A 13090-nucleotide genomic window follows, 5' to 3' on the forward strand; every position below is an offset into this window, starting at 1 on the left:
TTGAAAAGGCACGAGACTTAGGAGAAATCACATCTCCCCCACCCCCACTGCCGCATGCTCCCTTGGCTTCTACTTACCCAGTAATCCTGGCATCAGGATGAGTTTCAATAAGCAAAACATGCTGCACTCAATTTTCAATCTTAATATAAAAGAAAAAATCAGAAAACTTTCATTAATTTAACAAACCAACACTGAGTTCCTCCATAGTCCAGCTTCTGCCTGAGGCTCTAGGATATAGCACTGAATAAGAAAGATAAGGTCCCTGCCCACCTGCAGTGTGCATGTGGGGGAGATAGAGAAAAAAAGAAGCAAATGAATGAATAATAAAACAACTGATGCTGGTAACTGCCATGATAAAACAAAATAGTGGTGTTGGGTGAGTCACTTGGGGGCTGCTTTAGATTAGCTGAAAGGAAAGATTAGGTGAAAGTTGCTTTTCAAGAGAAAAAAAGTGCCCTGACTGGTGTGACTCAGTGAGTTGGCCATTGTCCCCAAAAGCAAAAGGTTGCTGGTTCTATTCCCAGTTGGGGCACATGTCTGGGTGGTAAGTTAGGTCCCCAGGAGAAGCAACTGATTGATGTTTCTCTCTCACATTGATGTTTCTCTCCCTCTCTTTCTCCCTCCCTTCCCCTATAAATAATAAATGAATAAATTAAATGAATAAATAAATAAATAAAATCTTTAAAACAAAGAGAGAAAAAAAGCAAATGATTTCAGGATACCCTTGAGATGACAACCCCAGACACTCTATAACCTGAAAATTTCCCATAAATAAAAGATTACAGGATTCTCAGCCTGAAATTTTTACCTATCCCTCCAACTAAATTAAAACTACTACTTCTAAACATATGAAGAATATTCAGGACATGTGAGAAAGGAGATACACAAATAAGGAGAAATATTTCAACACAGTTAAGGCATTCACCAAGCTCTATGACACAAAGAAGCCACATGAAAGCTTTTTTCTTTTCTTTTTTTAAAACTTTTTCAGGCAGGGCAGCATGGGTAGAATAAGAATTGGGTGAAGTTATCTTTTAAATGTCTATATTATCTCTGTGGTATTGGTTCCACTGCATCCACCAGTTCCTGGGAAAGGAATCGCTGTTTTACACAGTGCGTCACAATTTTCTTAACGAAACAGAAGGACACAACTCCAAGGAGTTACAATTCAAGGAGCCTTGCATTCCTATCTACTACTGTGGCTGATAGGAATTCCACCTCAGAACCTGCTAGAAGGAAGGTCTTTTTTGTGCATTAACATCACAGTATTCTACCCAGCTCTGGTGGGAAGCCCAGCACTTAAGGTGGCCGTTTAATTTATGAAAAATAATTTCTTAAAAGATTCTTTATCTGTATTCTAATCAACAAAATCCTCCATCTGGAAAACCAGGGTCAAACTGTTCAACAAGGTCCTACCCTGGGTCCCAACTTATGCAAAGAAGTCAGTTGACCTTCTGAACCTCGGTTTCTCACCTATAACATGGGGATTAATAATGCAAGAATAAATATGATAATATAGATAACAGTGCTTTGAAAAATAGAAAGCATAAGACCCTATTTTTCTTTCTTGTTTTTAATTGTTGTTCAAGTACAGTTGTCTCCATTTTACCCCCTCCACCCATCAGTGGAATCACTGGATCAAAACTCAGTTCCATTTTTAGTTTTCTGAGGAAATTCCATATTGTTTTCCACAATGGCTGCACCAGTCTGCATTCCCACCAACAGTGCACTAGGGTTCCCTTTTCTCCACAACCTCTCCAGCCCTTATTGTTTGTTGATTTGTTAATGATGGCCATTCTGACTGGTGTGAAGTGGTATCTCATTGTGGTTTTAATTTGCATCTCTCTGATGGCTAGTGATGCCAAGCATCCTTTCATATGTCTCTGGACCCTCTGTATGTGCTCCTTGGAGAAGTGTCTGTTCAGGTCCCCTGCTCATTTTTTAATTGGATTGTCTGTCTTCCTGGAATAGAGTCATGTGAGTTCTTTATGTATTTTAGAGATCAAACCCTTGTCCAAGGTATCATTTGCAAATAGACTTTCCCATAGCGTTGGTTCCTTTTTCATTTTGCTGATGTTTTCTTTAGCTTGCAGAAACTTTTTATTTTGATGAAGTCCTATTTGTTTATTCTTTCCTTTTATGTCCCTTGCTCTAGGGGACATATCAGTGAAAATATTGCTGCGTGGAATGTCTGAGATTTTCCTGCCTATGTTCTTCTATAGGACTTTTATGGTGTTGCCACTTATATTTAAGATTTTTATCCATCTTGAGTTTATTTTTGTCTCTGGTATAAGTTGGTGATCGAGTTTCATATTTTGATGGTAGCTGTCCAGATCTCCCAATACCATTTGTTGAAGAGGATATTTTTACTCCATTTTAAGATCCTATTTTTTATAACCTGAAAGTCAGATAGGAAATAGAATGTATAGCTTTCAGGGTAGATTGTGGATTCAGGGTATCTGAATTCAGGGTACCTTTATGAGAATAGCAAATGAGTAATCATAATGAAATGGAAAACTTTTAAGTTTCAATTTTTGAATCCCATCACATCAATGTAGATAATTACTACACCAACTCAGATGTGCCAAAAGTAACATTAAGTTCCCCAAGTATAAGTACATCTAATAAAAATACAGAACTCTCCAAGATAGCCACAGCCCTATTCCTGCTCCAGGACACCCACCTCACCCACACTTACATGGGTGAGCATGATAAAGGGTTCACTTTATAGTATGTCATAACTTTAATACATCATATCAGGGACCCCTAAGATCCCTGCCAAGTTTTGGATAAATTCTTATCCAGGGAGTTGGTTGGGCTCCCTCCTCTGCCCAGCAAACAGCTCTTATACATTTCCCAAAGCAGTGCACCATTTGCATGGAGAAGTAATAATTGATTTACATGTCTAACATCAAACTACATTAAGTCTACATTCTTGAGGGCATAACCATACGTGTCTTACTTATGAGTGTCCCATGCCTGTGCTACAGTACTACTCAAGTCCCTGGCATATACTGGGTAATTGCTGATAGGTGCCAATATGACCACCAAATTAAAATCAACTTAGATATCGTGCAACTGAACCACTCTATTTTAAGAGGAAACCAGCAACCCCCAAAACACCCTGAATTTGATCACCAAACTCAAGTTGCTCAGAGCCACACCCAAACTATTTTTCAAACAAATTCTAAGCATGTGCAAACAATATGATGAATAAAAGATACCCATCTTCAGTTCTAAGTACTCAAATGCACCATTAGAACTGTGTAAATGAATAGAGAAGCAATCATGTAACAAACAAAAAGGAACAAATCGAATTTAAAAAAAAAATTCTCTTCCCTAGTTCAGCCTTCCATTAACTAATTCTTTTATTATTTTTTTATTTTTTTAAATATATTTTATTGATTATGCTATTACAGTTGTCCCATTTCCCCCCTTCACTCCACTCCATCCTGCCCACCCCCTCCCGCCCACATTCCCCCCTATAGTTCATGTCAATGGGTCATACACATAAGTTCTTTGGCTTCTACATTTCCTACACTATTCTTACCCTACCCCTGTCTATTTTCTACCTACCACTTATGCTACTTATTCTCTGTACCTTTCCCACTTCTCTCCCCCTCCCACTCCCCTGTTGATAACCCTCCATGTGATCTCCATTTCTGTGGTTCTGTTCCTGTTCTAGGTGTTTGCTAGGTTGCTTTTGTTTTTGTTTTAGGTGTGGTTGTTAATAACTGTGGGTTTGCTGTCATTTTACTGTTCATATTTTTTATCTTCTTTTTCTTAGATAAATCCTTTTAGCATTTCATATAATAAGGGCTTGGTGATGATGAACTCCTTTAACTTGACCTTATCTGGGAAAAACTTTATCTGCCCTTCCATTCTAAATGATAGCTTTGCTGGATAGAAGAATCTTGGATGTAGGTCCTTGCCTTTCATGACTTGGAATACTTCTTGCCAGCCCCTTCTTGCCTGTAAGTTCTCTTTACAGTCTTATGGGAACTCCTTTGTAGGTAACTGTGTCCTTATCTCTTGCTGCTTCTAAGATTCTCTCCCTCTGCTTCATCTTAGGTAACGTAATTATGATGTGCCTTGGTGTGTTCCTCCTTGGGTCCAGCTTCTTTGGGACTCTCTGAGCTTCCTGGACTTCCTGGAAGTCTATTTCCTTTGCCAGATTAGGGAAGTTCTCCTTCATTATTTGTTCAAATAAGTTCTCAATGTTTTGTTCTTCCTCTTCTCCTTCTGGTACCCCTATAATTCAGATGTTGGAACGTTTCAAGATGTCCTGGAGGTTCCTAAGCCTCTCCTCATTTTTCTGAATTCTTGTTGCTTCATTCTTTTCTGGTTGGATGTTTCTTTCTTCCTTCTGGTCCACACCATTGACTTGAGTCCCAGTTTCCTTCCCATCACTATTGGTTCCCTGTACATTTTCCTTTGTTTCTCTTAGAATAGCCTTCATTTTTTCATCTAGTTTGCGACCAAATTCAACCAATTCTGTGAGCTTCCTGATTACCAGTGTTTTGAACTGTGCATCTGATAGGTTGGCTATCTGTTTGCTGCTTAGTTGAATTATTTCTGGAGCTTTGATCTGTTCTTTCATTTGGGCCATTTTTTTTGTCTTGACACACCTGTTATGTAAAGGGGTGGAGCCTTAGGTGTTCACCAGGGCAGGGTAACGCTCCTCACTGCACTGTGATGCTGTCTGTGGGGAGGGGTCCGAGAGGGAGCAATGGCACTTGCTCCTCTCTCTGCCAGTTTTCAGTCACTCCCTCTGCTCCCCACAATTAAATTGGGCCCTTCTGGTGCTGCTTCCCGAGTGGGTGGGTTTGTGTATGTTCTAGGACCCTGTGGGTCTCTCCAGTGAACTCTCCTGTGAGGCTGGGAGTTTCTCCTGCTGCCTAAACCCCCACAAGTGTTTTCAATCAGTGGTTTGAGGCTTTATTTCCCCAGGCTGGAACTCTGGGTTGTGCGGTGTGTCACCCGGTCCACCAGCTGCTGCCTTGTTGGCGACCTGCAGCTTTGACCACCCTGCTCCACAATCTGCCACCTCACTGGGTCCGCCAGCCACTGCCTTGCTGTGAGTCCTCTCTGCCCCTCCTGCCGGTCTGGATGAATGTTTTTTCTTTATCTCCTTGGTTGTCGGACTTCCATACAGTTTGATTTTCTGTCAGTTCTGGTTGTTTTTTGTTTTTAAATTGTTGTTGTCCTTCTTTTGATTGTGCAAGGAGGCACAGTATGTCTACCTACACCTCCATTTTGGCCGGAGGTCCCATTAACTAATTCTTTAATCTTTGGGAAATCACTTGATCTACCTGGGTCTCCTCCCTAACATTAAAGGATCAGACCTTTTTTTATCCCCGTAGTTAATGTGTCACCACACTAGAAATCAGTAGTTGATATGTAATAAACCAGAGAAGGTTATACACCAGGTATTATCTGAGCACTTTACATATTAACCCATTTAATTCTCACAACAACCCCATGAGGTTTTACAGATAAGGAAACTAAGGCACAGATTGGTGAGTGAGTTGCCTAATAACATATACCAGGTGGCAGAGCCATGATTCAAACCCAGGCATTCTGGATCAGAGCCTTTCTCCTTACTACTCTGTACTGTGCCTCCATGTTTGCGATTGTGACCAATGTTTTAGGGCAAAGCTTCTCTGAACTTCATTTGTCGAAACAAGATTAATCTGCTCCTCAATTAAAATGCTCTTCACATACCCTTCACCTAGTTAATTTCTGTTCATCTTTCAGATCTCAAGTTAAACCTCTTCTGAACCCCCTTCCTGGGCCAGATACTGAGATACATGTTCTAATAGTACTACTGATCTCTCCTTTAGGGTTTGTCACAATTTCTAATTGTCCATTTATTTGTGTGCTTGTATGTCTTGCTCTCCCCATCCTCACCCCTCCAAGACTATAAGCTCCATGAGGCCAAGAACTGTGCAATGTGCCACTGCACCTCCAGTGCCAGCATGGAGGAAGGCCTTGGATGAAAGCCCAGTGACAACCTGTCCCATGAGTCAATAACAGGACTCAGAACACTCTAGTCAAGTTTCAATGTCCTAGTTAGTGGCAATTATTCAGAATTCCCTATCATATACATACATAGTCACCAAATTGTGAATAGTCACACACATATGTATATGATAGGAATTTCTGAATATACATATGGGAATATATAAATTCTATATACATGTGAATAATAAAATTCTGAATTTTATATATAATACAGTTGACTCTTAATGTGCAGGCTAAGGGTGCTGACCCCACACAGTCAAAAATCACAAGTATAACTTTTGACTCCCCCAAACTTAACTACTATTAGCCTACTACTGACCACAAACCTTATCGATAACATAAACAGTTGATTACCACATATTTTGTATATTATACGCATTATATACTGTATTCTTACCATAAAGCCAGCTAGAAAAGAGAAAATGCCATTAAAAAATCATGAGGAAGAGCCCTGGCTGGTGTGGCTTAGTGGATTGAGTGCCGAACTGCAAAGCAAAGGGTCGCTGGTTTGATTCCCAATCAGGGCACATGCCTGGGTTGCAGGCCAGGTCCCCAGTTTGGGGGTATGCGAGGGGCAACCACACATTAATCTTTCTCTCCCTGTCTTTCTCTCTCCCTTTCCCTCTCTCTAAGAATATATAAAGTCTTTAAAAATATCATAGGGAAGAGAAACTACATTTACAGTACTGTACATATTTATTGAAAAACATCTGCATATAAGTGGACTCACACAGTTCAAAACCATGTTATTCAAGGGTCGACTGTATTTATATACATCAGGTTCTCAAATAACCTCATTTTTTCAACATCTTTTCATGATAACTATGATAAGAAAAAAACTGACTCCCAGCCAGGGTCACTGTCTGTTTGCACAATATCCCCACGTCTTTGTGGGTTTTCTCCAGGGAGTCTGGTTTCCTCCTACATCCCAAAGATGTGCATGTTAGGTTAACTAGTGTGACCAAATTGTCCCAGGCTGAGTGAGTGTGGGGGTGTTGGTGTAAGTGGCTCTGTGATGGAAGGGTGCCCTGTCTAGGGTGGAGTCCTGCCTTGCCCCTGAGCTGCAGGATAGACTCCTGCCACCTGCAACCACAAAATGGAAAAAGTGGGTTGGAAAATAATTGTTTTACTAGTTTTTATTAATCTTCCCTAATTGTATGTATAGCTCACTTTTATTTCGGTATTTAATATTAGAAGTGTTTGGAGTCTTTATTTAGAAATTTGGTGATGCTTTTGTGACTAGAAATATGCTGTAAGAACTTAACTCTTGTTTATATCAGTCTATGGTAAAAAATCAGTTTCAGTATATACTGATTCTTTTAAAGCACAGGTGTACAACTCATTTTCACCAGGGGCCACATCAGCCTCGCAGTTGCCTTCAAAGGGCCAAATGTAATTTCAGCTCCTTAACAGTTAAGGAGTAGTTACATTTATACAGTCCTAAAATTACATTCGGCCCTTTGAAGGCAACTGTGAGGCTGATGTGGCCCCCAGTGAAAGAGTGGGACACCCCTACTTTAAAGTCAGTTTCGAAGGACTTATTGACAATATTAAGGACATACAGTATATAAAATAAATCTCAGTCTTTAAAAATCCACCAAAGCATTCAGATGTACCTTAAAACACCTTAATAATAATAGACTCCATTTGAATTCTCCACTTCTATTCTGCTTACTTCTCCAGACACTGATTTATCTTCTCAGCAGATATTCTTGAGATAACCCTACAGAGTAAGTTATCTCGTATCTTGGCTAAACGTTTTGACTGAACTTATGGCTCTTTCACTATATAACACCTAGCAAATATCTTCTATCACTCCTCAGGAGTTATAACTATAAGGATCTGCTTTCCGATGATTCATTGTGTAGGGGAATTGTTATCCTTGACACAATTATGACAGAAAAAAAATCTTTAGATAAGAGACTCATAACAATGAGACTACCACACAGTATGTGAAAATAACCTCCACATATTACACTATTACAAGACAAAATAGGGAGAGATGCTGTCTCAAAGTGTTTGCCCCTAGTAAGGAAAACCAACCACTGAGCAAACACAATAGCACACCCTTCCCTTACTCACACAGCCAGTTTCACCTGCAATTCTATGTTCCCTCAATTTACACATGGCTGTGCACCTCTGGGATTTCAGATGTTTTTAGGTATTTGAGTCCACATAACCATTCTGAGGAATGAACCTCTTAAAATATGTCCTTGTTTTTCCTTCCAAGACCATGTAACACAGACTGATAGGTTACAAAGCTTCTTGAAACACAGTCTAGGTGACATCAGTCAACCCTCTACTAGAAGTGAGGCAGAATAGTAAGAAGCTAGGAAAAGTCATGGGCAAATGGAATAGGGAAACAGACAAGAAAAGTAAACAAGGCCAAACAGTTTGAGCAACTTACAGCCAGCTTGTGAATCACAAGACCTTATCTCCCCAACCAAGGACACTTGAGAGCAAATGGTTTATACCTCTCCTTGATAATCAGAGATACATAGCTGAAATCACGCTCGACTGGGAGATAGGTAACAAAGACCCAGTTAGTGCCATTTGTGCCAGACAAACCCAAGAACGGGTGAAGTCAGGGGAACAAATAACAACAACAACAAAAAAAAAACAATTAGAGCCAGACCCAAGATAAGAGCAAAGTAGTGAAAGTGACCAGAGAATAATCCCAAACTCCCCTATACACTCATTTTGACAAATCAACATATTGAAGAACACCCCTGGAAAACTAATGAATATTCTGTTAAGACCCTCCCCTGAGATCTCCCCTAGGATTCCGTCCCTGAAGAAGAGATAAAAACCCTTCAAAGACTCCGTGTGTGCTCCCTCTGGAGCACATCCATGCCTTTTCTTGGGCACTAACATTTTACTTACTTTCTCCGGAACTCTAAGGGTCCCAACAAGACTTACAACCAGGGGAGCACCAGGCAGTGGCAGCTCGTCCTATGCTAACCGGCTGAACTTGTCTCCAAGGCTCCCTTTTTGTCTGACTTTCCAATGAGCTAATAGCAGCCCCGCCTTGGCTCACTTTTTTCCTGTGATGTTTCTAGGGAGCCAAAGCAGAGTACAGCCTAGACTCTCTCCTATTGCTTATTCTACCCTAAGTCCTTCCTTTGTTTCACTGCCTCCAGCCTTAATAAACATACTCTCAAAACCACCTGGAGTCATGTTGTGAAATCTTTCCTGCATGAAGTCAAGAATACACACCCTACATGCTGGCCTGAAGCCTGGACCTTGCCCCGTAACAGAAGGGGACCTTGGGAGTCATTACTCCTATTTGCACCTTCTGACCAGGTTACCTAAACCACACTACATCAGTCCTTCCTGGGATCAGGGCTACACAGAGGGTATGACAAGTATGGACAATAGCCCAGCTCTCTTGTGAGGTTTCAGGTCCTGACTTCTTAAGGTTAAATATTAGTCTGCCGAGGATTGAGAGAAGAGAAACAAAAACAGTGAAGGAAGGGTCTTGCCATGAGCTCTACCTAAAGCACAGGTTTGTGGTTTTCAGCATCAAGCTGAACTTAAAAGCTAAAGCCTTGTCATCATCATTTACTTTTATTAAGAGCAAACCTTACTCCTCTTTTCTCTGAGGATCTTAACATAAGTAACTCTACACTACAGAAGGGGAAATGGCACCCACCCACTAGACTAGCTTTTACAGTCCTCCTGCAGAGATTGAGAGTTCTGATTGTGGCCTCACAATCCAAAAGGACTGCCATTAAAACCTCCAGAACCTTCTTCTGAGAGAGAAAAGTTCAACTCACTGCTTAAGAAATACAAAGCGACTGCTTACCCAAGATGAGGAGCACCAGGGAGCAGCAATGCACTGAACTCTACCACAACTGCAGTTCTCCACTCTGACTGAAGAGACGCTGCCAGCACGGAAGGTCAGGCTCAGAGAAACCAAATGCGTGAGTCCTGAGGTGGCTGCAGAGACAGACAGGAACCTCTGAATGTAGGTTCTCATTTCAGTCATCTGGCTCATTATCCAATTTGTATTTGTACTTTCAATGTAAAAAGAGGTAATAAATTCAACCTACTGAGGAGAAGTTCATATTTTCGACCTCTGCAGGTGTCACTTCCCCTGCAAGATTACCAGCTCTCTGTGAGTGGAATCTTGGGTGGCATCAGGCAAACATTTGCTGAGAAAGAAATCAGCTTTGGGCAAACAAAATACAATAAATTTAAGATAAACACAAAACATCACACCCTGTTTCTAAAATATAGCAACTTCTCTTTTTTTCTCTCTCAACACAGAGGTGCAATAAAGGCAGGCAATCCCCCAATCCCTGCTTCCAAGCTATGCCTGCTCAGTCCTCCAACCTACCACCTAGACATGTCAGTTTTCTCTGACCTTGTGATATCAATATTTCCAGGAAACAGACAGCATTTCAGTCCCCCAGAGAATCTCTGGGTGACTTGGTAGTCCTAGATAAGAGCTCAAGGCTTCTTCACTTCAAGGTATCTTTTGAAGTCACCACTTCAAAATAAGTGTTCTCAATGTACACACCTTCCATCTTGGCTGGACTGGCTTGACCTACACATGGGCACACTTGCAACTTGTCCTGTATCATTTGAAAAGTTGTTGAATACTTGCTCTTTTCAAGGACTATGCTCCGTGGTTCTTGAGAAGTCATGTCCTGGTAAGTCAGCAGTTTACCTAAATACACCCACCATGGCCTACTTCAAGCTACCAGCAATGTAGCAATGAGGAATTGAAAAATTCTTAAAAACTTAACAATTGGCTCTTGCTATGTGAGCTGGATCCAGTGAATATATGCAGGTTCTCAGTGAGGTGCAGCTCAGAGATGAATGGGTTGCTTGCTGCTGAAAACCACAAACCTGCCCCTCTTACATATGACAGTTCTCACCTTATATGTAGATATACACCAGAAAGTGCAAAGAAGTTTATTAACTATGATGTGGTAAAGAGATCAAGCGTGACAATGTCTGTGCCATTGGCCCAATAGGTACATGTCCTCCTACCTAAAAACAAAAATACTAAAATACAGTGAAATGCAGCAATTAACAGTCCAATAGTACAGCACTGGGGTCAAAGGCATGCAGCTACCTCTCCTGGCAGCCAAGTTTTGAGATGTGCAATTAAATGGTAGTCTTGATCCACTCCCTGTGGATCTTTTTAAAGCTCCCCTTTGGAACCATAACAGAGTGGCACATCGGAATATTCAGATTCAGGATCTGGCCTCAAGTATTTAAGGCAGAGACATGTAACATTCCCCCTTGAAGCACCAGCACCTAATTTGGGAGCTGCAGAAAATTAAGCTGTTCCCCAAGAAGCCTAAGGCAACAGGCCACATGGGAAACACCAAGCATTCTGTAAGTTCACATTTGGAAACAGAATTAAGAGTTAGATGCACAAAACTCATAAAGTAATATAATCAGAAATAAATACTTGAACAGCCAAAGAAAAATTCTTAAAGGCTTTTAGCCCCTTCTGAAGACTTCAGAATTAAATTCCTTTTCTAGATTAGGTGGGTCTCCATACAGTGTGATAAAAACTCATGGAACATCAAAAAGATAAAGAATAGCACCTAGAATATATTAGAACAGAGGGTCAAAAACTTTATCTTTCTTCCTTCCTTAAAGAAAGCAGGTGTTCAAACACTGCCTTGTGCTCCTCTGAAGAAGAAAAGCTATGACCCAGGCCTCAGAATAAGGAATGAAGAAGGAAACTGATAGCAGCCTTATTACTGTGATGTGAAACCCATGGAGCTGACTCAATTACCAACTTACTCTCTTCCCATGAAGGACTCTGTTGTTCATTCATTTCAAAAGCAAGGGACTGCTTCAAATCATTATCAGGGCTACAAAACACCACAACTAAGGATTCATACAGTACCATTTGCCTAAAGTGGCAAACATATCACACAGGATTAATCCTGAAAACATGGCTGAGAGAAAATTACAAGCAAATCTAGCTAAAACTAGTTCCTCATTTAATGGGATGTGGCTTTAACTGGGTTCCCAGAACATCTTCTCTTTATCAGAGAAATGAGGACCCACAAAAAGTGTGCCTCACAATTATATCACTATCTTCAAATCCTCTAGAACCTAAATTATTTACTCTTATTGCTCAAACTGTTTTCCTCCCTCTATTGAAGTGCCAGACTGGCCCACTATTATTGGCCCCAGACAACCACATACTTAACAAGTAGTCCTACACTGTGAGGTTTAACCACTGTAAATGTAAACTGCCAATCCTATCCTGCCACTTCTACTTGCTTACATGACCAGAGGTAAATCATAACGTCTATTAACTAGCCAGCCTCTAATCTATGGACAAGGTTAACAAAAGAGGCCAGGCCAAATCTATGAGACATAGCTAACAAACCAAGTTTTTAAAAATAGATCCTGGCAAAGAATATAAAAGTGATATTTAATAACATATACAGTGTATAATGCATATACAATGGCAACATGCTGAGCCACCTAGTAAAGAGCATGGGAAGGGACTATCCTGATGAAAAACAAAGAAGGGATAATTTTTGTCTCTGATAATTGAGAAGAGAACTCTATCGCTCTATCACAGAGGACTACACTGTCAGTCCTTCTTAACATGTCATACATATTTCTTAATGGCTTATAGAAATCCTCACATAAATTAAAGTTTAAAATAGGCTGCTGTAGGAAAAGGGAGGAAGTTGATATAAGGGTGACAGAGATCAGAAGGGAGAAGTATAGGTTATGACAACATCACTTCCTTATCTCAAATATTATATAAAAAGAGTTTGTAAAATACCTCAATTCACTCATATTTTGTTCGTTTTAGAAATAAAAAAAAACATTTTCAAGATAACACAGGTTAAAAGAACATTTCCTTGCAAATAACTGGTAAAATATTCTATACAGTCCCACAAAATCTTTTGAAGAGTTTTTCTTGACTTTGATTTTAAAAGTCAAGAAGGAAACCAACTCTAAGAAAGTAAAATAATAAGTTGTACCTGGCAAGAAAAAAAGAAAGGACTCCCTCTACTTCACCATTCCTTTACTTGACTGTAAATTGATGACACTTTAAAAACCCACTCAAACATTG

General features: G+C 40.3%; 1 protein-coding gene and 1 long non-coding RNA gene across 10 annotated transcripts in view; one reads left to right on the forward strand and one right to left on the reverse strand.

Annotated features, from left to right (window-relative positions):
- Nucleotides 1-12284, reverse strand: part of JAML (junction adhesion molecule like) — a 37986-nt gene extending 25702 nt beyond the window's left edge. For 3 of the 5 annotated variants that reach the window (XM_071221495.1, XM_045204011.3, XM_045204009.3), the window contains exons 1-3: nucleotides 10077-12284; nucleotides 9830-9963; nucleotides 78-139 (exon numbers count right to left, since the gene is read on the reverse strand). In XM_071221495.1, the coding sequence (XP_071077596.1) occupies nucleotides 78-120 (43 nt within the window). In that variant the 5' untranslated portion in view covers nucleotides 121-139; nucleotides 9830-9963; nucleotides 10077-12284. The other 2 variants (XM_045204010.3, XM_071221496.1) reach the window with 2 other exon arrangements.
- LOC123480799 (uncharacterized) overlaps nucleotides 1-13090 on the forward strand; it is an 83024-nt gene that overhangs the window by 57935 nt on the left and 11999 nt on the right. The window lies entirely within an intron of this gene.

This window comes from Desmodus rotundus, chromosome 5, assembly GCF_022682495.2.
Source record: "Desmodus rotundus isolate HL8 chromosome 5, HLdesRot8A.1, whole genome shotgun sequence".
Taxonomy (NCBI): Eukaryota; Metazoa; Chordata; class Mammalia; order Chiroptera; family Phyllostomidae; genus Desmodus; species Desmodus rotundus.